The sequence below is a fragment of the Eublepharis macularius genome, chromosome 8 (assembly GCF_028583425.1).
Source record: "Eublepharis macularius isolate TG4126 chromosome 8, MPM_Emac_v1.0, whole genome shotgun sequence".
NCBI classification, from domain to species: Eukaryota; Metazoa; Chordata; class Lepidosauria; order Squamata; family Eublepharidae; genus Eublepharis; species Eublepharis macularius.
This window is the reverse complement of record NC_072797.1, coordinates 68,964,282-68,988,868: the sequence shown is the minus strand read 5'-3', so window position 1 is coordinate 68,988,868 and position 24,587 is coordinate 68,964,282. Positions and strand designations below refer to the sequence as shown.

The following is a 24,587-nucleotide window of genomic DNA, read 5'->3' as shown; positions in this document are numbered from 1 at the left end:
TAAGCCAACTGATGCTTAAATAAGCGTGTTAGTATTGATCTTGTTACTTGCTTTGGGACAGTTAACTTTTGAACTCAGGTCTCAGATCTATCTTGAATAACAGAAATGTTTAAATCTGAAGAGCCAGTAAAATCAAAAGCTATCCTGTACTGTAAACATTCTGCTAGGCAAACAGTCACAATTAAAGTGGTGGTAAAATCTTCCATTTTACTACAGTATCTGCCCATAGATGTCAACTCAGATTGTGTATTAAAGCAAAACCATTGCTCCTTCCAAAGCACTGTTCTCACAGCTTTGTGCCACCATTTATTCCACACTTAGCTTTTTCTGTGACCTAATTACCATGTATATTAGAGTGGGAGCCCTGGAGACTCCACTGCAGTTCAGAAATAGATTGTAGCAGAAGCTGTGGAGCACTTCTGAGAAGCACATGCCCATCTGCAGAATTTAGGGATCCCATCGTTTTCATTTACACCTCTGTTTCTTCAACCTCATTACCCAGAGACGGTTTTTGCCTATTGGGGAACATCACACCACCTTGTGCAAATGCCCATATGCCAGTATAAAGCAAGAGAGAAATCTGTGTAATCATCAGGGTAGTATTTCTCACTTTAACAAACAGAATTGCCCTTGTATTCTGATCTGGAGAAATAGGTGTGCACATCACTGACTAGCTCTAAACTACAGTATAATTTGACAAAACTGTCAGTCTTATGTTTGAGACTGCTGCTGGAAAAACTAGGGATACTTCAGACAAGATTTTTAACAAATTGCTTTTGTAGTGCCATTAGAATGCTTAAACAATGGCTGCCAGTATATGATGGAAAGGGAAGGAGGGAGTAACTCACTTTTTGTTCTTTAGTTCTACACATTTGGCTGAACAATGCATGTACTCCTAATGAAATAAATCCTGCACTGTATATTCTTTCTCCACTATGGCACTGTTCTCTCACTAAGAAAACTGTCATATATGTGACCCGTAAATCACAAGAAGCCAGCTCTGTACATTTCAATCAACGTGTTTCCAAAGTGAAACACACACAAAAATCCCTTTCCCAGTGGAAACTCATTTCCACAGATATTTTAAAAAATTACCAACTTGTCCTTGAGGTTTGATGGATGGTATTCAACTGGCCAAGAATTAGCAGGCTTCTCAAGTGACACACTTTGCAAAATTTGACAGTGGTTTCTACAAATTCTGGTTAGCCTACCAGACACAAGGAAGTAAGCTGCTATAGCATAGTGGCTAAGTGGTTGGGCAGCAAATCAGCACTCTGTTTGGATCCCACTACTGCAATGAGCTCAGCAGGTGGCCTTGGGTTAGGCACTCCTCTCAGCCCCAGTTCCCCAGCTGTATTGTGAAGCTTAGAGGTGGGCATGAACCAAAGTTTGTGATGAACCAGGCCAGCTTGTGGTTCGTGAACCGGCGGTTCATGGGAGCACATTTCTGATGAGCCGTGACAAACTTTAGAGCAGTTCATTTGGTTTGTGGTTCTTCACTTCCGGGGGCCATAGAATGGCTCCCTTGACGGTCAGAGATGCCAAACAGAATCTTCACCTGAGGACAGTCCTTGGGAGCAGAAAAACTGCTCTGGATCTGGAATGACAGCCACCAGAGTGGAATGACTTGCATTGGCTCCATTGAAATACATTGCTGCACCAAAAAGTTGCAATGAAAACATGGAATGGAGTTACAGAATCTTCCTCTCCATTCCACATTTTCATTTCAACTTTTTGGTGCTGCAGTGTATTTCAGTGGAGTCAATGCAATGGAACTTTCCTGGGGGCATCCGCTTTGGGGGTTATAACTCAGACATCTGAAATCCAATCTTCACCAAACTTAAAGGGTGGCTGGAAGAGAATCTGCTGAAGACTCCCTGTGAATCTGTCAAGGGGACCATTCTACAGCCCCCGGAAGTGACGAACCATGAACCGGTTCGCAAACCAGGGCAAGTTCGTGAAACACGACAAACTACGAACCACGATTTGTGGCATTTTCCTGGTTTGTGCCCATCTCTCGTGAAGATATAATACACTGACTTTGTTCACCGCTCTAAGTGGGGCACTAATCTGTCTAGAAGAGAAGTATATAAGCACAGTTACTATTATTTTAAATACCAGGGGTTTTTTTATCTTCACCCTTTCACTAATGTATCACAAATAGAAACCATGGACTGTCAGAATTCCATATGCTCAGATTCAAATATAGAAAGTCATACCCAGCTAGGAAAAAAATGACACCACATTGCACAGTTTGTGGAACTTTAACAGAGAAACTGTTTTACTTACTCCATTGAGTGGAAGCTGCCAATTTCACAGAGGCTTATCTGATTCCCAAAGGCAGAGGACCTCTGGAACAGTGCTGAGCCAAGCAGAGTTGGCAAGCTGATCTAGAGAGAGAGAGATGGTCCTTCAAGTAAGGCTGTTAGACATTAAAACCAGCACTTTGAATTGTGCCTGAAAACAAATTTGCATCCAGCACAGTTATAAAATCAATGGTATTTATAGCTGTTGCTCAACACAGGAAAAAAGAGTGGGCTTCTGTGATGGACTGCACTTAAAAGCAGTTTTCCAAAGTACAGCAAAATCAGAGAACTGGGTGGGGAAGGGTTAACTATTCCATAGAATGGAGAGCTTGAGTAACAGGCTGCTCTCTCTTCTCTGATTGGTCAGTTAGAACCAGTCTGAAGGCAGTCAGTTTATTTCTGGCAGGATTTGGAATCAGGGAGTCTGACAAGAAAAGTCAGGTTCACCTTTAGAGTGAAGAGAGAAGTCTCCTTTGCCTTAACTGTAGTATTACTGTCCTGAGGAAGAATTTAAAGTCTATGTGTCAGCATAAGCCGAAGCACACATTACACAGACCAAAGAGAACTGGGAGTGTGTTTCGGTGAGAGTGATTGGGTAATGGGTTGAGACTCCCTTTCAAGCCAAAAGAAGTAGAGTTATATCTTCTGAGGAGGAGAAGATTAATTCCTGCCCAGTTTCTAACTTCTGCCCAGTTTCTAACTCCAGGAAACCTGAACTATCATAGGAAACTTTCTGAATAAATGTGGGTGCTATACCTAAATTACTAAGTAAAACACCTCTCACTATTAAGAACCAAGAATATATGAAAATAAGCTTCAAGGATACTATTTTGCCTGTTACACAAAGTGTATTCTGTAATACCAAAACAATGTTACATCTGCATTTCCATGTCCTGACTACACTTACTCAATCCCTGTCTCTTAAATAAAGTTTCTGTTCCTTTTTGGATGTTTTCAACATTTTCAACAAGAAGGAAGAGGGCTCATGCTTTTCCCCATCAAGTTGTACTAAAAAGCCAATATTATATCCGCATGTCAGGGTGGGACAAACAACTTTCAAAACCACAAATAGTAACACACTACTTGGGGCTGCTCAGTCAAAGCAGGGGAACTGAATTTTGGCAGGAAAATCTGCCTCACATTAGGGAGAGTGAAGGTGGAATCTATCATAGCGGAATTATTTAATTGTGCACAAAAATGCAGGATATGCCTATATTCTGAGTGTTACAAAAGCTATTATATTGTTTGCAAAGAGTGAATTTTAATTTTCTAGAAATATTAAAATACCACATTCCTTTTGAAACAAGGCCACTTGCAAAGGTATACCCCTCATATTGAGGACTACAGAATAGTTGTCCTAATAATGTCAGTATTAGCCTTAACACTGTTTATGAAGCACACATTTTCCGGTTGACCTTTGTGTTTATAATGTGAACCAGGAAGGTACGGTAGCATTGAGCTTCGTCATTGGATGTAGTTTGGTAGTGCATTATTGGACTACCAGGATGCAGAACATCACACAGCATTGCACAGCAAGGGATTATAGAAAGGCTTTCACTCAGCTAATAAAAATTAGCAGTTGCAAATAGTCACACAAAAGCACATGGTGGTTTTTTTAATTCAGGATTTAGTAAAGAGAGAGTGAATGCTGGAATTCAAGCAGTTTGCAGTTAGCCCATAGTGCCTCTCAAGAGATTTTATTTCTCCACTAACTCACAAACCTTGAATATGTACATATGTGTGTTTGGACAAGATGATAATTGGCAAACAAGACTCAGGTTGAAGAAGACGTCACAAAGCCACAACTCTTGGACTCCTGTCCTTTTCCTGCCTCATGTGTATCTCAATGCTCATCCTGCAGCAAGGCCCTATGAGATACATGGAAACCAATAGCAATATATTTACAATAAGTCTTGATCACATCAGATGCTCCAGTGGTCTGCAAAGGTTTTTTTTTGCATAGGGGAGACATGGCAATGGGCAGGATAGTTTTCAATCTTCTGGATTATTTTGACTGTCATATATGATGTTAAGAGAAAAAAATTGCTTCTGGATTGAACTTGCAAATGACCCTAGGGCATTCTAACATGTTTTTACAAAAAGGTACTTGTCTCACTCTTCATTTTTATCTCCCTAACAAGGCTGCCGCTGACCATTCTTTCCTGATTTAAATGGGATCAGCTTTAGCTACGTATTAAGTAAATTTTTAATTGCTGTATGCTGTTTTGAGCCTGCATTGTAGATACTCAATTAAATGGACAAATGGCAAAATGGTTTGATTGCGTTTCCAACAAACCTTTTAAAAAAACCCAGCAGTCTCTAGTTTCTGAATGCAGTCTGCAGATACAGCAGAATGTTTGATGACTCCTGGTGTTGTAAAACATTGCCACCCACAGGTCTGTTGAGGACTGCAGTCTAATGAAAAGAATATCAGAAGTGGCTCGTGTTTTATAGTGGAGAGTAAGGGTTAGCGTCAAATTGTGTTGGCAGATACTTTTCAGCTCCTTAAAAGAAGCACTGTGCATTCATAAAGAGGCTTTATGCAGTATTGCTTATCTTGACACACCTCTGATCTTGGTTTTCAAGGGAAAGGGAATTATTTTCTTAACCCCCTTGTCCATTCAACCTAAATGCAAGCATTGGTTGCCTGGGGCTGCATATATGTTTTTTCTTATACAGATGAAGCATGAAGCATGAAGCAACTTCACTTTTACCAGAGCTTTGCTTAATTATGGTAGTGATGGTTTCTTGCCATTTCCCTAATGAAGCCACTACAGGGCTGCTCATGTTCTAGATCCAGGAGATCTGCTTGTGAACATTTCACTTTAACCTTGATACTCACAGAACACTAGTAATCTGGGTGCCACTACAGCACTGTTCCTTCCCATGCTGCCTTGAGCAAAGAGGAAAGGCAAATGTAAGTATTTTAATAAATAAGTGCCAGAAGATAACTCAGAAGGTCTACCCACTGTCACTCATCCACATGTAACCTCAGTTCTCCCCAAACTGGATTAAGGCAAATGTGGAAGGAGCAGTGTGCTTGTGGTTCCTGTGCTCCTGAAAAAAGTATACTAGCCTGTGTAACTTCCAATTGGTTTTGCACACCGATTTAAGATTATTTGTTCTCTTGACATCACATGAGACTGTAAATACCTGTCTTTTTCTTTCTGTCTTCATGTAGAGAAAAGAAACTGAAAGCCAGAGTGCAGGAATTGGTGAGTGCCTTAGAGAGACTGACAAAGAGCAGTGAAATCCGGCACCAGCAGTCTGCAGAGTTTGTTAATGACTTGAAAAGAGCAAACAGGTAAACAGTTCCCCAGTAAATGGCACCTTGTGCTGAATTGGGTTAGTTCTTCTGACAAACCCTTTAGCAAGAATCATCAAAGACTAATAAATAATCTTTCTCCATTTGTAAGTACTGGAAGTACTGCATGCTCATTTGGGATGGGAGGATGCTCTCAAAGTTTTATAACCAAGAAATCTATTGCTAAGACACTTTGAGGTGCTGTAATTAACCCCCGTTAATTCTGTTGCTTCTTGCCCCTTAACAGTAACCTTGTGGCTGCCTATGAGAAAGCAAAGAAGAAACATCAAAACAAACTGAAGAAATTGGAGTCCCAAATGATGGCTATGGTTGAAAGGCATGAGACACAAGTGAGAATGCTCAAACAAAGAATTGCTTTGCTAGAAGAGGAGAACTCAAGACCCCATACCAATGAAACATCACTTTAAGCAGAATGGAAGTTTTTTTGATCTTGTTCTGTAAGGAATCCATGTGCCATTGCAAACCTATCTGCTTGCAAGACTGATTTAGGTCTTTAACACAGAAGGGAATCTGAAGCAATTGGAAGCCAACGAGTCCCAAGAGAGGTTACAGCACTGAAGATGGTTAGTCATAAGCAGGAGCCAAAAAGTAAAGGAGTTTGTAGGGATGGTTGCTTGTAATCGGACAGTGCCTGTCAGTATATGTATCTCTTAATCAAGGTTCTGTGTAATCATTTTATTTACATCATTAAAAGATCCTTTTTTCTTTATGGGTGACAGCAAAAACCTTCATAAAATGTTTTCTATTTTTGAGGAAAAGCTTGAAATGTAACCCGCCTACCCCAGGAGCTTTCATGAGGTGGGAATGTTTTCCTTGTCTTCTCTTAGAATGGAAATGGATAGCCAGACATCTGTAGCAACCTCTGGTCACCCAATGAGCATCAAGAGTTGCCACAGGGCTGAAAGCTGCAGCACCTTGCTCTGCATGTAGTTAATGCCCCCAAACAGCTATGTGATCATACAGTTCCTTCCATCATCTGCTTCAAAAAGAGGTAATACAAAGGTGCTTTAAGACAGACCTTTTCAAGTAAATTGGTGCTGGATCTGATCCCCACAGTCTACTCAGGTACTGTGGCAGCCCCTGCTGCTGCTTACTGCTAGGCCTGACTCACAGGCAGGATCAGCACAGGCAGCACAGCAGTTGTATGTCTAAACACTGCCAACCACCCACCTGAGTTGGTGCATTTTCTGTTGTACTTTGGTAAATTTGCTGCAGGTCAAGGGAATGTAATCCATTGTTTTGAGAATACCCAGTCAGTTTGTGAAAACATTAACTAGGATATCATTGCTACACATCCTTTATTTCCGATGAAGTTGCAGTAGCTACAGGTTTTACAATGCATGATGCTGCAGCAAGATTAAATCACAGGACAGCATTTTTCATCAGAAGTGTGTCCAGGCTGTCCCAAGGAGTAGTGCTGAAAAATACATTTCAGCCAAGGTTTCCCTAAAGCTGACGAGGTCCCTGCTGTGCAATAGGAAAGCAGTCAAATAGGGAAAGTTTACAGTTCAGCTTTTCTCTCTTGGCTGAAAATGCCCTTGGTTTTAAGGAATGTGCCTGTTCAGATGAATGTGGATGTGCTCCATTAAAACCTTTTTTTAAAAAAAACTCTGGGAAAAGTCACTTCCAAGGCAGCTCAGCTGTGGTGCTGATTCTGTTTTCTCAGCCCTGTAGAATTTACCAGCCCAAAAGGAACATGATGGCATCATACAAAGTACTTATAAGTTAAATAAGAATCTTCTTATATTTGCTTCTTATATCTTACTCTTATAAGAAACTTCTTACATGTGACAAAAATTATTTTGTGGTTTCAGCTGATACACAGTCAAGAATCGGCACTGGGTTCATCTGTATACAGATTTCGAAGTAGTAGAATCCCTCGATCACAGCACATGCAGCTCAGTGGTGCCTTACTTTTAGAACTAGTTTTTCCCCTTGCACGACGATTGTGTAAGCACTTGCAGTAAAGTCAGTAGTCCCAACAGAATGGCCACCTACAGTCTGCTCGTGTTCTTACGTTTTTCAGTGTAACTGATCTGAGGTGCTTTTATGGTCAGACTGAGGTTTTGGACTTCGGCTGCTGCTTGTTATGTTGCAGCATCTTGTATTGCAAATCGGGGGGCGGGGTTACAAGTAACACTACTTGTCTGGGAGGGTTGGGGGGGGGGTCAGTCTCTTTCGGCTAGTTTAGTTACACAAGTGCCCACATTAGGAATCCTGGTTTAAGGTTTGGCTTTCAAGAGTTGTGTGCATTTGAATCAAATATGCAATTAGAACAAGTGATACACGTTTCCCTCTCATCCAGATCTGATCTGTTCTATTTTGCTGGCTTTTCATTTATAGACACAGCAGTTATGATTACGGCAAACTCTTGCCAGAGTAGGTAAGATAAGTCACAGCCTCTATTGGTCATCTTCTACCTTTCATTCAAACAAACTAGTTATTTCCTAGCATGTGTCATACAGATGTTTGCGTTTCTCCAAATGTCAGAATTATTGCCCTCCCAGAATAAGACTTGGAGGAAAGGCAAACTACCTCCTCACAAAGGAAGCGTACAGAGATGGTGTTTCTCATATTTGGCTGTTTTTATCATCCCTTGGGTGGGCAGAAATCTATACAATTACTATAGGTATTTTACTGTTCATTCCTGCCTATCCTAAATGTCAAGGTACGTCCCTTGCACTTCTTACTCTGGGTTTATCGTTACTGTGTAGAAGGTTAGTATTTTGCTATACATCAGTAATTTGAACAAAAGCTGGTTTATTTAATGTAAAGATAGATAAAGAAGCACCCTAGATACCATGTGCATTCTTTAATTCTGTCAAGTGTATGGTATGTCCATACAGATACAATTATTGTTACAGTTCCCACCAGGAAGCCTTTACAGTTACTACTGCCTTTCTGGCTGCTGTTCCGAGCCCCAATCTATCTTTCAAATAAAGATAAAGCCAGTTAAGTGTGACAGTGACAACTAGATTTGGACCAAGTCTAAACTCTGTTGGCCAGCCAAAATGTCAGGAAGGTTAATGCCACAAAGGCTAGTTATGCCATTCACATTGGGACTCCTACTTTCATCCACTTCTCAGTCATTTGTAATATGTTGAACTTTCCACCCCCTTTTGGTGATGGAGGCAGGGACCCAAATGCAGACCACAAACTATGGCTTAGGAAATAGTGTGATGTCTGAATGGATAAAACTCAGTAGGCAGAATGTAATTGTTTGCTAATCTAAAAAAAAAGTGAATCACTTACTTCATGTTCTTCTACCAACTGAAAACAGATGGACAGTAATTTTTGCCAAATGAAATCAAAGAGATACTACAGCATAAATCCAAAAAGCAGTAATTTCCTTTTGGCTTAGTACACAAATCACATTGAAGTATGGTCTGAAGGTCTGACTGTATAGGTAAACCATGATTTAGAGTTGCTTGTCCAGTTGCTCAGTACCACGTTTTCTATGGTGCAACTACCACCTATGGCAAATTGTTTTTGACAGAAATGATGGCACTAAACTGGTGAGATGCCTTCAAAAGGGTATATGAAGTTGTGATAAGAGTTCTTAGAACTCTGAATTCCAATCAGGGAAGGAAACTGCCTAAAGAGTATGATCTCCTTCCTGCAGTGTTGGTTGCTCAGTATTTCAAATTATTCTGTTTAAAGCATATCAATCTTCCCAGTACAAGATTTGCCTCCCACCCCAACTCTCAAACAGTAATACTTGTTCAAAACTGCAAGGGTCCTATGAAGTGTTTCCTAGAGCTACCTAATCACAACACGTAGTACCTTCTCCAACCTTGCAAGAGTCTCCATGAGTTTTCTTTGTGAAGTTCATTCTGTTCTCAAAAACTTTATAGAAGGGTTTAAAGTTGGCCACGATAGTAGTCTGCATCACAAACACCATTTTTTTTAAAAAAAAAAACTTGGTCACATAACAGCGGTGGATAGGCTGAGGAAATATCACCATTATCTACACCCTATGTTCATGCTCAATTTCCAAGCATGCACATGGAGTCACGTGGTATATGGGTGAAGTAATGGCACTGGAAAAGAAGGTCCAGTCAGATTGACAGTGGGTACAAACCAAAGGAATGTATGACCATCACATTCAGGCACAAACCCTTCCTGGGCCAGAATGAAGGAGCAGCTGGAGTCTGCAGCTGGCAATTGTATGGGGAGTACCAGTGCCTGTTGGAGGGCATATGCAAGGTACTGCCTGTCCTATGCCTAGACTAAAATGTGAATTTGTATTTAAAAGCCAGAAAGTACAATTGGCAAATTGCCTCTATGATAACTAGTATGCGGGGAACGAAAGAAGTGAATGTGGTTCTATCCTGGTTTATCTCTCCTCCCCTTCCTCGCAAATATTTCTTGCCTAGTGCTAGAAGTACAATTTTTTGTAAAGAAACAATTCCCAAGAATTAAAGGAATATACTACTTCAGAAATGAAAACCAAAGCACTTTTTAAAAAATCAGTAAGTGGTAGCATGGAACTTTGCCTCTAGCTTTCATATAAATAGAGTGAGGGCTAAGGAAATTTCATTATTTCATCAGCATTTCAGTATTACCTAACGTGATTTAAATGCCGCAGATGCTATTGAAGGGTGAGCCATGTTTGTCTTTTAATAGGATGTGTAAACATCATGCCTATAGCTTTCAGCAAAATGGTGCGCTGACCCTCACATAACCATGTAAGGTTTATGAACACTTCCCCAAGAAAAATCAGCTTAAAATGGCTTGAAAATCCTTGCAGCAATATAACTGCCATGGAAAATAATTTCTATGTACTGGAATACCACCTGCCCGCAAGGGAATTTACATGCCATTCCCACCTACTCAATGAATTTCACAGCAACAAGTATCAGTACCTGCATTGTGCCATCCTGTCTGTAGCCTTCTAGCACTATCACAACCTACAGCAACACCATGTGAGAAAGGGACTTAAATATTTCTGTCAGCTGACGGGAGTATGTCAAAGCAGCAGGTAAAATGTTAAGCTGACTGCGGCAGCTTGTTTTCCTGATTGTGCTTTCCTCTTTTCCAGTAGTGGATCACGTTCGGTAAGAAAAATCCATCTGGGTTTAAGAAGTTGGCAGAGAACTTGTGTTCCCCCCCCCATAAAAAAACCCTCAAGAGAAACAAATCGCCCTGGTCTAGCCAAAGCAACATCTAAAAGAACTCAGGCTGGCTTCCAAACATGCAGTTCCAGCTTCTAGGGACACAAACTACAAGTGTGGCCTTGCTTTAGCTAGCCGGCAATGTCTTGTTCTGCCACTGCAGATCTCTTGAGCTGAAGAGTGGCTGGGGAGGGAGCACTGGAGTGCTAACTCCACCAAATGCATGTGGTCTGGAGAAGGGCATACCACAAGCAGAGTTGTTATTCCTAGCTTTTAGTATAATACTGTAAGAATGCTAATGTAAAGTCATAATACAGTTTTCAAAAATAGCTTTTTCAGGGCACGTTACATGCAAAAACCAGCCAGGCAATCCTTGCCATTAATTTTGTCACTTGGTGTGAGGAGTCAGTGTTTCAGTCACAAATGCTTATAGTAAAAAAGAACCTGGGCATAGCTATCAACAATCTAGAATTCAGGACAAGTAAGTTATTGAGACTCAAAGAGTTATGTAGTCTCAAATACAGAGAGAGAGAGCAACACACACACACCTCTTTTACACAAATGTTTCAAAGCCTTCTTAGTCCAGAAGAAATCAAGCTCTGGCCATAAAGAGAAGTGCACTATACTAGCTTGGGAGAACTCGCCATTTTGTTTCCTTTGCCGAGAAAAGCTAAAATTTTCCATTCCTTGCATTAAGTGATAAAGGTTTTTTTTGATGACAAGAATCTTAGCCGATTAGTTGTTGAGTCATTGTAGTCTCTATTGTGACATGCTAAGTTAGAACAGGTTTTTGGAAATTGTTGAGTTTGTCAGACATTGCATGGGACGTACTCTAAACCTGTTACTTTCCCAATTATGGTATACAACCCTTTTTTACACCAGCTTGAATGTATTGTTAGTTATCTACAAAGCATATATGATTAATTTTGCATTAAATGTCAGTATTGTTTTGTTTATATTTGAATTTTTCACTGAAAACTTCCACTTTCATTTTCCCCCCAATTGCTTTAGATCCTTAGCTGCTGTAAAATAGCCATTTGTGTTTATTTGATATGGAACTGTACAAACTGCATTTATTTATACAGAGGCATTTATAATACTTTTACAAATGTTCTTATATTCTGAATAAATTTCTAATGCTTAACTGTGACTGTGCCAACTTTGTATTTTTTCCCTTTAACAAATCCCCCAAATCTTAGGGTAGGAAGTTAAGGGGTACAGAAAGGCCTGGTCCCTTACAACTGTTTTTGGGCAGGCAAATGCTTTCCTGGATGCTTTACTGTGCACACATTTCCCACTGTACATGAAAATGTCTTCTGTTTGTTTACAGGAAAGAATACATGTGAAAATTAGCCATTTTAATGACAAGCAGTAGATGAATTGTACAGATATTCAACACATATAACAGTTCATTGCATAACATCATATTTGGCCTGTATTCTCACTTTTAGTGGGTTTCAAATTTAATTCTAATTGTTTATCAATGCATGTAAAAGTCTGAAAAAACTCCTTTCTATTGACCATTTAAAATAACTATAAATACTTCCACCCTCTAAAGGCAACGCTGGCAGCAACTTTCTGTATTATACCACATCATTTATGGCCCCAGCAGTACAACACTGTCATCACATTTCACATTATTACAGTTATCCAGAAGTGAAACAGTAATAAGATGTTTTTTATAATATACAAAAGTAGTACTAACATAATCAGGGAAACAATGTGCTTCAGTGTCCAAACTGTTGAAAGCATATACACATACGAATGAACACATCTGATTAGAATAAGTATTTAACTATATAGGCCAGTCTTACCAGTTTTGCTTACTTAAAATTTAACTGAGAAACTACCTACTGTACCTACCTAAAACAAAATTCAAATGAGAGAATACTGGAGATCTATCCCCCTGTTCTCCACCTCCCTTTGAGATCAAACTTGTAAATAAACACAACTATTCTAGTAACTGTCTTGTATCTACCCTCCAAACTTATACAACATATTACACTGTTCTAACTCAGGATTTGTTCCCTGGCTTAAACTATGTTGCTTGCCACATCTAAAATTACAACATTATTGAAATTACATGATTTATAAAGTGAACCATTGCCTGTTTATGAATGCATCTCCGTTTTAGATCACATTGTCCCAACAAAGCAAACCTTTACGGCAGCTGTGCTAATTTTTACAAAATTAGCAGTGAATAACTAGCTCTCTTATACACCGCATGAATAAGCAGGGTCTGGAGCTATTAAACTGAAATATTTAAGCTAGAAAAAAAGTTTAGGATTTTTATTGAATAGTTACATTTAAAGTGGCTGGAGAGAATAAACCATCGTGCTGTTGTTCAAATATTGTAACTATACATATATCAATCCTGTTTATAAAATATTTGCAGTTGTAAAAAACTGCATTTCTATTGCCACATATTTTCTCAATGTGATCAAAATGTCATCAACCGCACCATTTTGTATATTTAACAGTGGTCCATGTAACAGTTTTATAACTGAGAAAAATAGAACTCATATTGTCAAACCAAACAAATATAAGCTTTGTTACACACAATTACTGAACTGTTTGTTTTGTCTTTTACCTCCTCAGAAATAATTTGAAGTGAAATGAGTTTAGTAAAAGAGTTGCTCCAGTTTCAAAACAAAAACCCATGCAGAACTTCCTTTATTTTAGAAGTCCAGTTTTTATACTTTACTCTAGAGGGCACTGTTTGTTGGGTTTTTTTAAAAAAGGAAACTACACTAGCCCAGTTATAAAGAATTACTTTCAACACTCTCAAAGGTTAACGTGTCCAGGAGGATTCCCTACCCCAGCATCAACACCCATGCGATCCAACTGCTTTGGGCATATGCCCGAATTGCAAAAGCAGTAGTCTGAGGCATGTTAATGGGGTGCTGCTGCTCAAGGAAAACAAATCCAAAGCAAGCCAGGTACACAGAACATTATTTAGATGCTGGCAATTCTCTGTTCGAAACTATTAGTCTGTGTGTAAATTCTAAAAACTCGCTGATTAGTTCAAACCTATCAAGACTTCAGTCTCTTCATGATTTCCAACAAATCAGTGAAAAGGTTTCTTATACCTTTCCATTGTGACTAATTCAAACAGTCTACTTGGGGAAATCATGACATTTACAATGAATATAAGCATACAAGATATATTGTACCTGTCAGTGCTGATAGCAAAAAAGTTATCATTTTCAGTCCAAGTATCTTTCACTTCTTGAAAAAGTTACATATATTTAAGAACATACCTAAGCTTCAGCCATAGGAAAGAATGCCTTCACAGTGTGTGCTGAATTATCGTCATTCTATTATAAGCACCAGAAATGAATACATGCCCCATTTGCCTGTACAGACAAAATCTGTACAGGCAGCTAGGAAACCCAATGGAAAATGGCTTCAGATAGTTTGTTATTCCTGGTTAGGAGAGATACTTAAGTTCCATTTCAGACAGGGCAAAAATGGAAAGGAAACTATAAAGGCACAACCTTCCTGTCCTTGCTTCGTCAGACGTTATGTGAAGAACTTGTTTCCACCCCATTGATACTCTGCAGGGAGGGAACAGGTCTCTTTCACACACTTCATGAACCCCCAGCCCCAAGCCTTCCTACTTGCCACAGTGGATTCTCTTCACCTTCTTGACACCTAGAATGTTACAGCATGTCCTAGGAAATGTCATTTTTCCAGGACACCTTACCCAGGAAGACATAAAGTCCCAACATCCCTGAGACACTGATGTAGTTGCATTCCAAGAACCGGGGGGGAGGGAGGGCACCACCTTGCCTTCCTATTATAGTCATACTCGAGAGAGAGGGAAGGTTTCCACCTTCATGCTCCCAACAAACAGCAAAAGCTGCTGAAGTTCATATTGTGAACCAGGGAATTTCTAACTTTAGCAGTATCAATACAGCTAACCAAACTCTTTGTCTGCAGCAATTGTCCATGACTTGCAAAGAGCTGGTGCCACCACGCTTTTACTACAACCAGCACCTGATAGGGTTGTGACAGGCAAAAATAAGACTTAAAGGGTGTTACACAATAGTCATATAGCACTACTAAACGTTATTCTGAAAAGCAAAGTATTAACATTAGCACAGAAATAGTTTAAAACTAATGGCTGCCTGTAAACCCTGGATGAGCTTGGAGCAGTTATCTGTAAAAATTGTACTCCTCCTTCTCTCTCTGAAAAACTCAAGTACTAGATACAAAAGCTTTCAACAACAGGCAACCCAACTAGATACCAGAGAATGACCAACAAAAAAATTGCCAAAGTTACCAAAAGTATATAAAGATCAAAGCTTTCCCTTAACATGCGCATAAAACCATTGTCCTGAAAAGGTAAATATGCATTTCTTAAGTATCCTCTGTAAAGCCTTCTGTCTGTCGAACATTCTTTGCTGCTGTAACAGAAGTCATTTGACTTAAGGACCAGATAAACAACATTCACAATTCAATTAGGCGTGGCAAAAGAGAGATTGTCAACATCTCTTCTTATAGCATGGAGTCCCATTTGCCTGCAATAAGATCCTTCTATTAAAATGATCTCAAATTTATTCACAGATCGTTTATTCCCATCTTTTAAAATGCCCGCATCAGACAAGAGAAAAATCTGTTACAATCATCAAGTTGCCATTTCTTCATTGTTTTAAAGAAATCCATGTAAACCATATGCCTGCACTTCAGAATAATACATAGGTATAAAATGACTCATTTAAACACTTTACAAGCAAAAAATATAATATACAAACCAACAAAGTAAACAACCTGAAATGTTCACAGTGCAGGGCACCAAAGGAACCCATAAAGTAGTTCATATCCAACCACTTTAAGACATGATAGCAAACACATACAGCTTTGAAATACGGTACCTTTTAAACTGGAAAAATATTGCATATGTATCATGTTTACTTGCTACCCATTTTAAGGCTAGATTCGTTTTTAGAATCAATTAGATCCAAATTAGTTTTTCTAGCATTTGGGAAATTCTTCATGAAGACAGACAAGTTAATTCCTTAGAATATCTTCTAAGAAAGATTTTTTTACAAAATGGAAGTTACACTTTACATGGAGGGCAGATCTTGTCATTATTCCATTCTCTCTCTTATTGCCAAGAGAAGCTATTTAAAGTTTCATGCCAAGAAAAAATCCATTTCAAATGCCAAGATTCACACAACTGTGCCAGTATTCCTATTATCCATTCAACTGTTATATGGAAAGGAAGCAATATTAACATACCTGGGAAACCAAGCTACATGTAAGATGTTGTTTGGCACAAGTAACTTGAAAATCCAATTTGCAATGGATGAGAAGCTGGAAAGTTAGGCACTCTTTGCTAAAAAAAAGTCAAGCTGCAGTAAATACTGAGCATTGTTTCCCCTTATATGAAGGTGACCAGATTAAAAAAAAGGGGTATAGCTACTCATCACCTGCCCTTCAACTATTTTACTCTTAAGAGATCAACAAATCCAATGAATTTATCGATTTAAACTAATTTTGGTAGGCCTACTCAACAATTTAAAAAAATGACTTGGAAACAAAACTGAGTTCACATGGAAACTAATTTGATCCTCTTTCTCCACGGCGAAGGGGGGGAAATCAATACTTTATATAAGAGCTTTCTTATACAGTTCTCATCAAGAATTTAGAAGGTGCTTGCAAAAGAACAAGTTGTGTTTCAGGGGCACCATCCAAAATAGTACAGACTCACCAAACTTTCCAGCTTAAACATCTACCTCTCCTAGACAAAAATTTAGAAATCTGAAATACTGACACACACTGCAAAAGTAATGGCTGGGGGAGGGAGACATCTATCAGCAGTTCTTCAGGAGAGTTACATTCAGATATTCAAACTTTCCTTCAGCACAACTTGAGGGTAGTTATTTCTAACTTAGTTCTCTTGCAGTCTGCTCTCTGCTGCTACCTTTTTCACATTTTGATAGATGTTTTATTCAACCGTTAATTTCTCATGCATCTGCAGCTACTTCTTAAACAATACACTCACTACATATTAATCAAAATATTACAGGGTAGAATTCTGCAAGGGAACTGTGGCACAATTACAAACCTGATGAAGCAGTGAACTGGCACTGCTTAGCTGAATTTGCCAACTGCAGAATCTTAAAGACGAGTTTACATTCTAGATGGTAAATTGTTTCCCCAAATCTTCTTTTTGCCTTGTTGCATCTTCAAAGTAGCTGCATTTTTCGAGTTGAAGATATTTTGATTAGCCAGTTCAAGAGAGATAAACAACAATACTAGCACACAAAAAGCAAATTGGTCATGGATGAACAGCCATGAAAACCACTGAGACTCAAAAATTGGTTGAGGTCAGAATCCAGCATCTCAAGATGTTAACACAATTTAAAACAACATGGCCATATAAAGAGTTCTAGTACAGTGCAACAAAGAACAAAAGGAGAATCTGGCTACAAAAAGCCAGAATAATTATTCTGAAGAACAAAACAGAAGTTTGCTGTTAGCCTACAAGATCCATAAAAGGTCTACATAAAATCAGATACTCAACCTGATGTCCAGAGAAGTTTCATTTGGGTTGCAATCCTGTTGTGAAATCTGGGAAATTAATAAACTACATACATCAAAGCAATTTAAATGTCTCCGTTAGTATACCACTAATGCTAAAATACTCCTGAACTCTAAAAACACACAGCAAGTTAAACAAATAAAAAACAAATGCCCTCTAATGCATAGTTAGGAACTAGCAAATGAACACTGGAAAATGTTTCTGTAGGTAAAAGCTATACTGCATTTAAAGTGCAACACTGTATGATGCCACTTCCATACTGCAATGATAACAAAGCTTCCCAGTCCTTCACTAGGTCCCTGCATTGCTTTAAAACCTGAGAAAGAATAAAGGCTGGATTTAGGAAACCAACTCAACTGCACTCAAGCCAGGTCTGATGCCTGCTCATTTGTCAGAGGTCAAAATTCTTCATGATAGCATCGTGGTCAAACTTGAAGCACAGAAAAGCCCGTGAGGAGAAACTGAATTTGCAATGGCCATTGCATGACACCGATTGTCCATGTTCTAGGAGTTGGTCTTCACTGGCACAACACACATCATATGCAGCTTCTGCATGAGAAAGATGAACAAACCTTCAGAAGTGGTAGTAAAAAGTCCAAATGATGAAAGGCTCACTAATAAAAAGCAACACACAGAATAGAAAACCAACGATTTCCTCTTCATAACAGGCCTCAAAGATTAAAGCCATAGGTCACAGCAGGTTATTACGAGAAGTTGTGACACCTGCTTTTACAAGGATTTTCTTTTCCCTTCTAGAGTGCAAATTTTCAGGGAATTCTCAACTACCTGACATTTTCCAGTCAGAGAAGCAAGAGAAATTCAGAAGACTTCTCAGGGTGGTCCAATATCCCTGACTAGGGCTGTGCTATTCGGGTTTCGCTCGGGTAAAAGATACCTGATGCGGACCCAATTCAGCAAGCATCAGTATTCCCGAATACCGAAGCAAAGCTTTCAGAAGCATTCGGAAATGCTTTGGAAAGCTTCGGGGCTTGTTTAAAGGGCCCTGCCGCTGCTTGCAAGCAGCGGCAGGGGGCTTTAAACATCACCCCCCCACACCTACCTTGCGGTGGCTCCGGGCCAGCTCCTCTGCCGCCACGCCGCCACCCGAGCCTGCAGGGTGGTGGGGAAGGCCAGAGCCACCTCTTCTGGCCCTTCCTGCCCCTCAAATGGCTGCGGCGCGGCAGCAGCACAGCGGCCATTTGAGGGGCAGGAAGGGCTGGAGGAGGCGGAGAAAGCCCTTCCTGCCCCTCAAATGGCCGGCGCGCCATGGCCATTTGAGGGGCAGGAAGGGTCGGAGGAGGCAGCTCCGGGCTTCCCCACCACCTCGCAGGCTCGGGCAGCAGCGGGGCGGCGGCAGAGGAGCCGGCTGGCTCCAGGCTGTGCTGCCTTGTGCTGCTGCTGCTACAGCGGCGGCAGCAGCCCGCCACCTGGCTGATGACCCTCTCGCCGCCAGGCAAGTGGGTGGGGGTTGGAGAGGTCTCCCCAGGGTTGGGTGGAGGTGGAGGCGTCTCCGCAGGGGGGTGGGGGTAGAGGGGTTGCCCCAGGGAGGGTGGGGGTGGTATGGAGTTTCCCCCCTCGCTTCAGTATGCTCCGAATCTTCACGGAGCATACCAAAGCGATTCCCGAACCCCGAATCCGAAGCAGTAAGCTGCTTCGGATTTGGGAGTATTCCGAATCGGTTTCCTGCTTCGGGTAAAACCGAAGCAGGAATATCGAATCTTCCCACCTGTGCACAGCCCTATCCCTGACCTTTGATCCTGGCATGTCTCTGGTTCAGGCTTGATAGTAATCTCAAAACAAAAGGGGACTGGGTCCAAGGAGACTATCTGAACCAATCCTTTATCACCAATGACAATCTTAATCAAATACCGAAATAGTAATTACAGTTATACATACAATGTAATGCATATCATGGAGATATTCAATTACAAACCACTATTCCACAATTATCTTAGAGCAGAACCAATGCTTCAGACAAATAACCAGTTACATAGAAAAGTCCATAGTGATCCAACAATTGTCTTTTTGTCTGTTTGCAGGCAACAAACAGTTGTGGGCAGGAAATCCCAACCAATGGGAGGTAAAGTTCCTGGAGAGTTGGTAACAGGTGTGCCAGCATTCAAGACATCCTGCTTCGCACTGCTTCTTCACCAGCTCTTTTAAGAGCAAGTAATAAATCCATAATAAACATCAATCAATTTCAAAGCTTTGGAGTCAATTTCATGATGAAATTGACTCCAATGCTTTGAATTTTGATTAAGATTGATTTGATTAAGATTGTCATTGGTGATAAAGGATTGGTTCAGATAGTCTCCTTGGACTCAGTCTCCTTTTGTTTTGCTATTTACTGGAGACTATTCCCCTCTTGTTGGTATCTTAATTGATAGTAATCTCACCTGTAAAAACCATTCCCATTTTGCATATAGATCTACAGCCAAACAGAATGTGGGTTCGATATATGATCTACTAGACCACAGCAAAAAATAACTTATTCTTCATCTGCGAATTGCAAAATGCAGCTTCTATTTCAATAGTCAACACAATTTCAATATTCTTCAATTTTTCAAGCAGCTAAGTACTTGGCTCTCCTAACTACAGCACAAACCTAAACAACTGGGCAAAGTCTAGATAATACAGATCTAAAGATAGTCTTTAGCACTCAAGACAGTTGCCCGTCCCAACCTAAAATCTTGAAATGAGGTATTATCATTGTGCTGATGATGCCCTACTGTATCTTTATCCAGCGATCCAAGTACTGATGTTTTGTGACTGAACTGTGTCCCTGAATGACAAAGTCGAGCATCATAATTCTTAATGGGACCCTCTAGCTCCCATGGGACTGATCTACAAATCTATAAGGGACAAATGGGAGCCGCTTCTCCCCACTTTAATAACTCTATTTTTATTTTATATTTTTTTTCAACATTAACACAATATAAACTTTTAACACCAAATGAGTGATTTATATAACAACATTTAAGATCCTAAGCTAAACAATCTGATATACAGATTTTTATACCATATACAATTAATATAAAAGAAAATCCATATTTTTGGGGGGTACAGAGTTGTCAGCTGTAGCATAGTTGGTTACATTTAAGAAATGGGGACCATTTTTCTATATATGAAGACCGATAATTGAGATTATTCATAGATGTTATCTGAGCAGTTATTTTCTCCATTATCAACAGGTCCCAAACCCTCCTCAACCATTGTTTGACAGTATGGATCTTGTCTGTCTTCCTATTTTGAGCTAATGCAGTCTTAGCAGCTGACAACAATAAAGAAACAGTTTTGGAACACCATTATCATTCCATAAGTTGAGCAAGATAGTTTCTGTACATTTTTATATTTTGGATCCTGTGATCTTTTTTATAACTTCTAGAATTTTATTCCATTAATTTGTACATGTGGACAGGACCATCAGCAATGAATAAATGATCCAATGTTATCACAGGCTTTCCAGAAACTGGGATTTATTTTTGCTTTAAAATAATAAAGTTTTTGTGGCATGAAATACCATCTTGAAAAGATTTTGTAAGACTGCAGTTTGATATTTAAAGCACTGGTGTTGTATATTTTGGAAGACTATACCCGATTCCATTGATTTTCACTTATATCCCTACCACAATCTTTTTGTCAAGTTTTTTGTGGTGGGGTTGCTGTTGACCAGATATTTTGATTCAGTAGTTTGTAAAGAATAGAGATTAATCCTTTAACACCTTCCCAAGTGTTAGCGTTTATTAGTGTTTCAAATGGAGTTACGGTTCTGTCCAATAGTGTGTTAAATATCTGTTAATCAAATTATGGATTTGATGATACTGAAACCAAGGAAGTTCTACCTTATATTTTGTCTCTAGATAAGCTTTTGAACATATCTTCTCCCCAATTTAAATGGCTTCTTACAGCCAGCAGAGGAGACTTGCTTTCCTACTGTTCACCTGCCCTGAAGATAAAATCCTAGATTTCTCCCTTTGGCCCTTAAAAAAGTGCCACGCAGAAAGCAAGAATCAAATCTAATATTAGAAAGCTGGCTGAGGACCCTCAGGCACAAGTGTTTCATTGAATGTATGCCAAGGCTATGAATATCATATCTATCATATTATAAATAAAAATATGACTATATAAATAAAGTTACCTTGTATGAGTGCTGGTTTTATGGCTAATTGCTTCTACTCGAGGCCTGAGCTAATATACCTATTGTACATTCTTCTTCAGTCCCTAAATCAAGCATTAAACAAAACAGTCTGGGGGACCACAAGAATGTAAAAATATCCGGGCCTTTCTTTCGTAAGATCAGAAGAAGGCACAGTAAGAAGAAACATGGCAACCTATGAGCTGTGTAAAGAAAAACCTCACAGAGTTTTCTCAGGACCATGCTCTGACAGAGAAGGGAAGAACTGAAGACAGTGGGTATTCCCTTCCCATTAGAGACAGAGGCTTGGAGCTAATGATCTGCAAGTGGAAACAAATGTACTTAACCACAGTTCCATTTGAACAAGATTTTGTGCAACACCTAGAACTTGCCTCCCCTACATATTACAGAGCCCAAAATTAGTTGCACAAAACCAAAGCAGAAACACAAGTGGGGATACAAGTTTTTTCACTGAAGACTTGTGGTGGCGGCCCTGCATTTCCACTTGAGCAAGAGCTCAGTAACTACAACATACTTCCTGCATCCAAGGATTATGGGAAGTGGAGTACCAAGTCTAACAGAATGTCCTCCTCTCCTCAATTAAGATCTATCCAACTCATCATTTATTCTACTAATTACATTCTAAGATTGAGTTACATTAAGCTGTCATGTTTCACTTGAGTAGTTTTTTTTTAAATAATGGCCATAAGAAACAAGACAGGAGTATTAAGGTGTAGCAAAAATGTTTCAGTATTAATTTGCCTTCTCACAAACAAAAAGATGGAATGCAGTGAAAAATAGTTACTACTACTACTTCCTACTACTACTTTTAGATATTCGTGTACCCAAATGAAGAAACAGGACTATACTTGCCTGTTTCGAAGTTATCATGAAGTCTTCTTGGATGCAACTTCTTTTCACATTTCTAATTAAAAAGATGACCCATTACAAATATCTTAAAAATAATGCACATAAACCAACTACAACTATGCAGAGCAAGTCCCATTCATCTAAATAACCTAGTTAACCATGCACTCGAATCTTTTCCATCAACAGGGCTTAATAGATACTTAACTTTTATCATGCACAAATTTACCTCTCATACTTACAAAGTCAAGAAGAAAAGACTGATAAAACTACTATGCAGAGTAGCAAACTGATACAGCAATTCGTGAAAGCTTTCTAAAGAGGTCTACTCCTCCATTCTGAGGCAAACCTCTGTCATAGCTCCTAAGCCAAACACCCATACAAAACACACACACACATCCTCACTGTCACTTCTTCCACCTACAGGTCCTTCTTCTCTTACCTCTGCATCCTCACCCCCATCAAGCCCATTTCATTCATAAGCTCCTCTAACTGTTCTTCGTTCTTCTCCCATACAAGCTTGATCCACAATCCCTTAGCAAAGACAACACTTTGAAAAAGATCTCCATATTTCCACATGGCTGATGCCTGCCAGGCACAAAGCTCTCATAGAATGAATGCCTAAGATCTGCATACCATATGTATATTTCATAAATGTACCTATAAGGAAGTTGTCTTGTACAAAAAGCATTTATGTTCTATTTTTATTTGTGATTTTAATTATGATAATATTACATACTTAGGGGTGATAGTGCAGTAACATAAAAGAACAATGGTTAATTAAAGCATTCCTGGAGTAAGTCTGAAGACATGCTGTCAGCTTCCACCATGAGCGCTACTATGCTGGGCGCCGGCATGCCTGACCTTGATTCTAGGAAGCCGTCAGGGACAGTGCAGGTTTTTGCTCTGTGGAAGGAGGGGGGGGGGGTATACATCACCCTCGCTCCCTCTCAGTCCACTTGCAGGCCTGCTCAACCTGACAGAGTCCTGGCTGCCTCCCCTTTCTCCTTGCCTTTCAAAGCGTCTGCTCTCCTCACCTCCTCTGGGCTTGCTCTTCCTCATATTCTTTCTCTCTCTCACTCCTACTTCTTCCAGCTTCTCTCTCACTCTCTCCAAACTCCACCACGCTCCTACACAACCCACACCACCCTGTGGGTGGACTTCCCTTTTATCCCTTCATCTCTTCTCTGCTCCACCTGTCAGCCACACACCCCTCCTGCACTCTATCCTCAGCCCTGGCCGACTCAGGCAGTTGCACCTGGGCTTGCTCTGCTGGCTGATTGGGGCAGGTACACCTGTGCCTCCTTGGCTGGCTGCCAAGCTTTTCCTGCAGATTGCCTCAGGTGGCTTCACCAGGGATTGGTTTGCTCCTGGCTTCTCCTGGACCAGGCTGCTGCCTTCTAGCTGGCCTGCAGGCTGGGGCGTGGCTCTGTACTGCTTTGGTTGCCTCTTCTCCCTATCTGGTAAGGCTACTGGCTGACTGCCTTTGCTTCCTGCGCCTCCTCCCTTGGGTCTACTCCCCTCCTGGGGGTCCTCACTCTCCCTGCCCAGCCCCCTGCCTTCCCACCAGAGGGTGGGGCTAGCTGGCTTCCACCTGCCTCACCTGACTCTCTGAGGCTTGGGTGCTTCCTTGCCCTCCTGTGGCGGGGATGCCTCCTTCCTCCCTTCTGTTGTTGGTCTGCTCTGATCCTGGGTGCCCATTGGGGTGGCTGGGTGGCTGTCCCCCAACTGCCTCCTGTCTCCTTCTCCTGGTAAATCTGGGGGCTAAGCCTCAGACCCCGGACACATGCTTACTTTTTTCCTACCAAATCCAGCCAAAGGCTAGAAATGAACTCAGAAACAGAAGGAGAGCTCTAAAGCAGGTAGCTAACACCTAGACTAGTATATCACTGGACCAAGAGCTTAAGCTGATCTTGCTAATTACACAAATTTAAGCTACAATTCACCAGCCAAAGCGAAGTAAAAAAGAATGGCCTAATTTTCATGGTGGGAGGGCACACAGCCAACTAAAAAGTTAAATATTTTAAATTGGCTATTATTTGACCACTGTCAATAGTTAAGAATGGAATGCTTTAGCGGGAAACTTTTCTTCCTAAACAAACTCTATAGTTATCTTCAGAGGTCCTCCACTGGGTTCCCCCCACTTCATGGGTGGCAACCTGGGAAAGGGCCTTCTCAGTCATGGCACCAAAATTATGAAATTCCCTCTCTAGGGAGATTTGCCTATCCCCCTCCTATGATTGTCTTCCACCAGCAGGTAAAGACATCTTTTGTTTTGTTTGGCATTCTC

At 40.3% G+C, this 24,587-nt stretch overlaps 2 protein-coding genes across 3 annotated transcripts in view; one reads left to right on the top strand and one right to left on the bottom strand.

Annotated features, from left to right (window-relative positions):
• Positions 1-7,620, top strand: part of MCC (MCC regulator of WNT signaling pathway) — a 301,701-nt gene extending 294,081 nt beyond the window's left edge. For both annotated transcript variants that reach the window (XM_054987477.1, XM_054987478.1), the window contains 2 exons: positions 5,488-5,610; positions 5,858-7,620. In XM_054987477.1, coding sequence (XP_054843452.1) covers positions 5,488-5,610; positions 5,858-6,038 — 304 coding nt within the window. In that variant the 3' untranslated portion in view covers positions 6,039-7,620. The remainder of the gene's footprint in view (positions 1-5,487; positions 5,611-5,857) is intronic.
• A 4,150-nt stretch (positions 7,621-11,770) lies between these two features.
• DCP2 (decapping mRNA 2) overlaps positions 11,771-24,587 on the bottom strand; it is a 46,712-nt gene continuing 33,895 nt past the window's right edge. Inside the window, exons 10-11 of the mRNA XM_054987479.1 lie at positions 22,304-22,355; positions 11,771-17,844 (exon numbers count right to left, since the gene is read on the bottom strand). Of these exons, the coding sequence (XP_054843454.1) occupies positions 17,687-17,844; positions 22,304-22,355 (210 nt within the window). The 3' untranslated portion in view covers positions 11,771-17,686. The remainder of the gene's footprint in view (positions 17,845-22,303; positions 22,356-24,587) is intronic.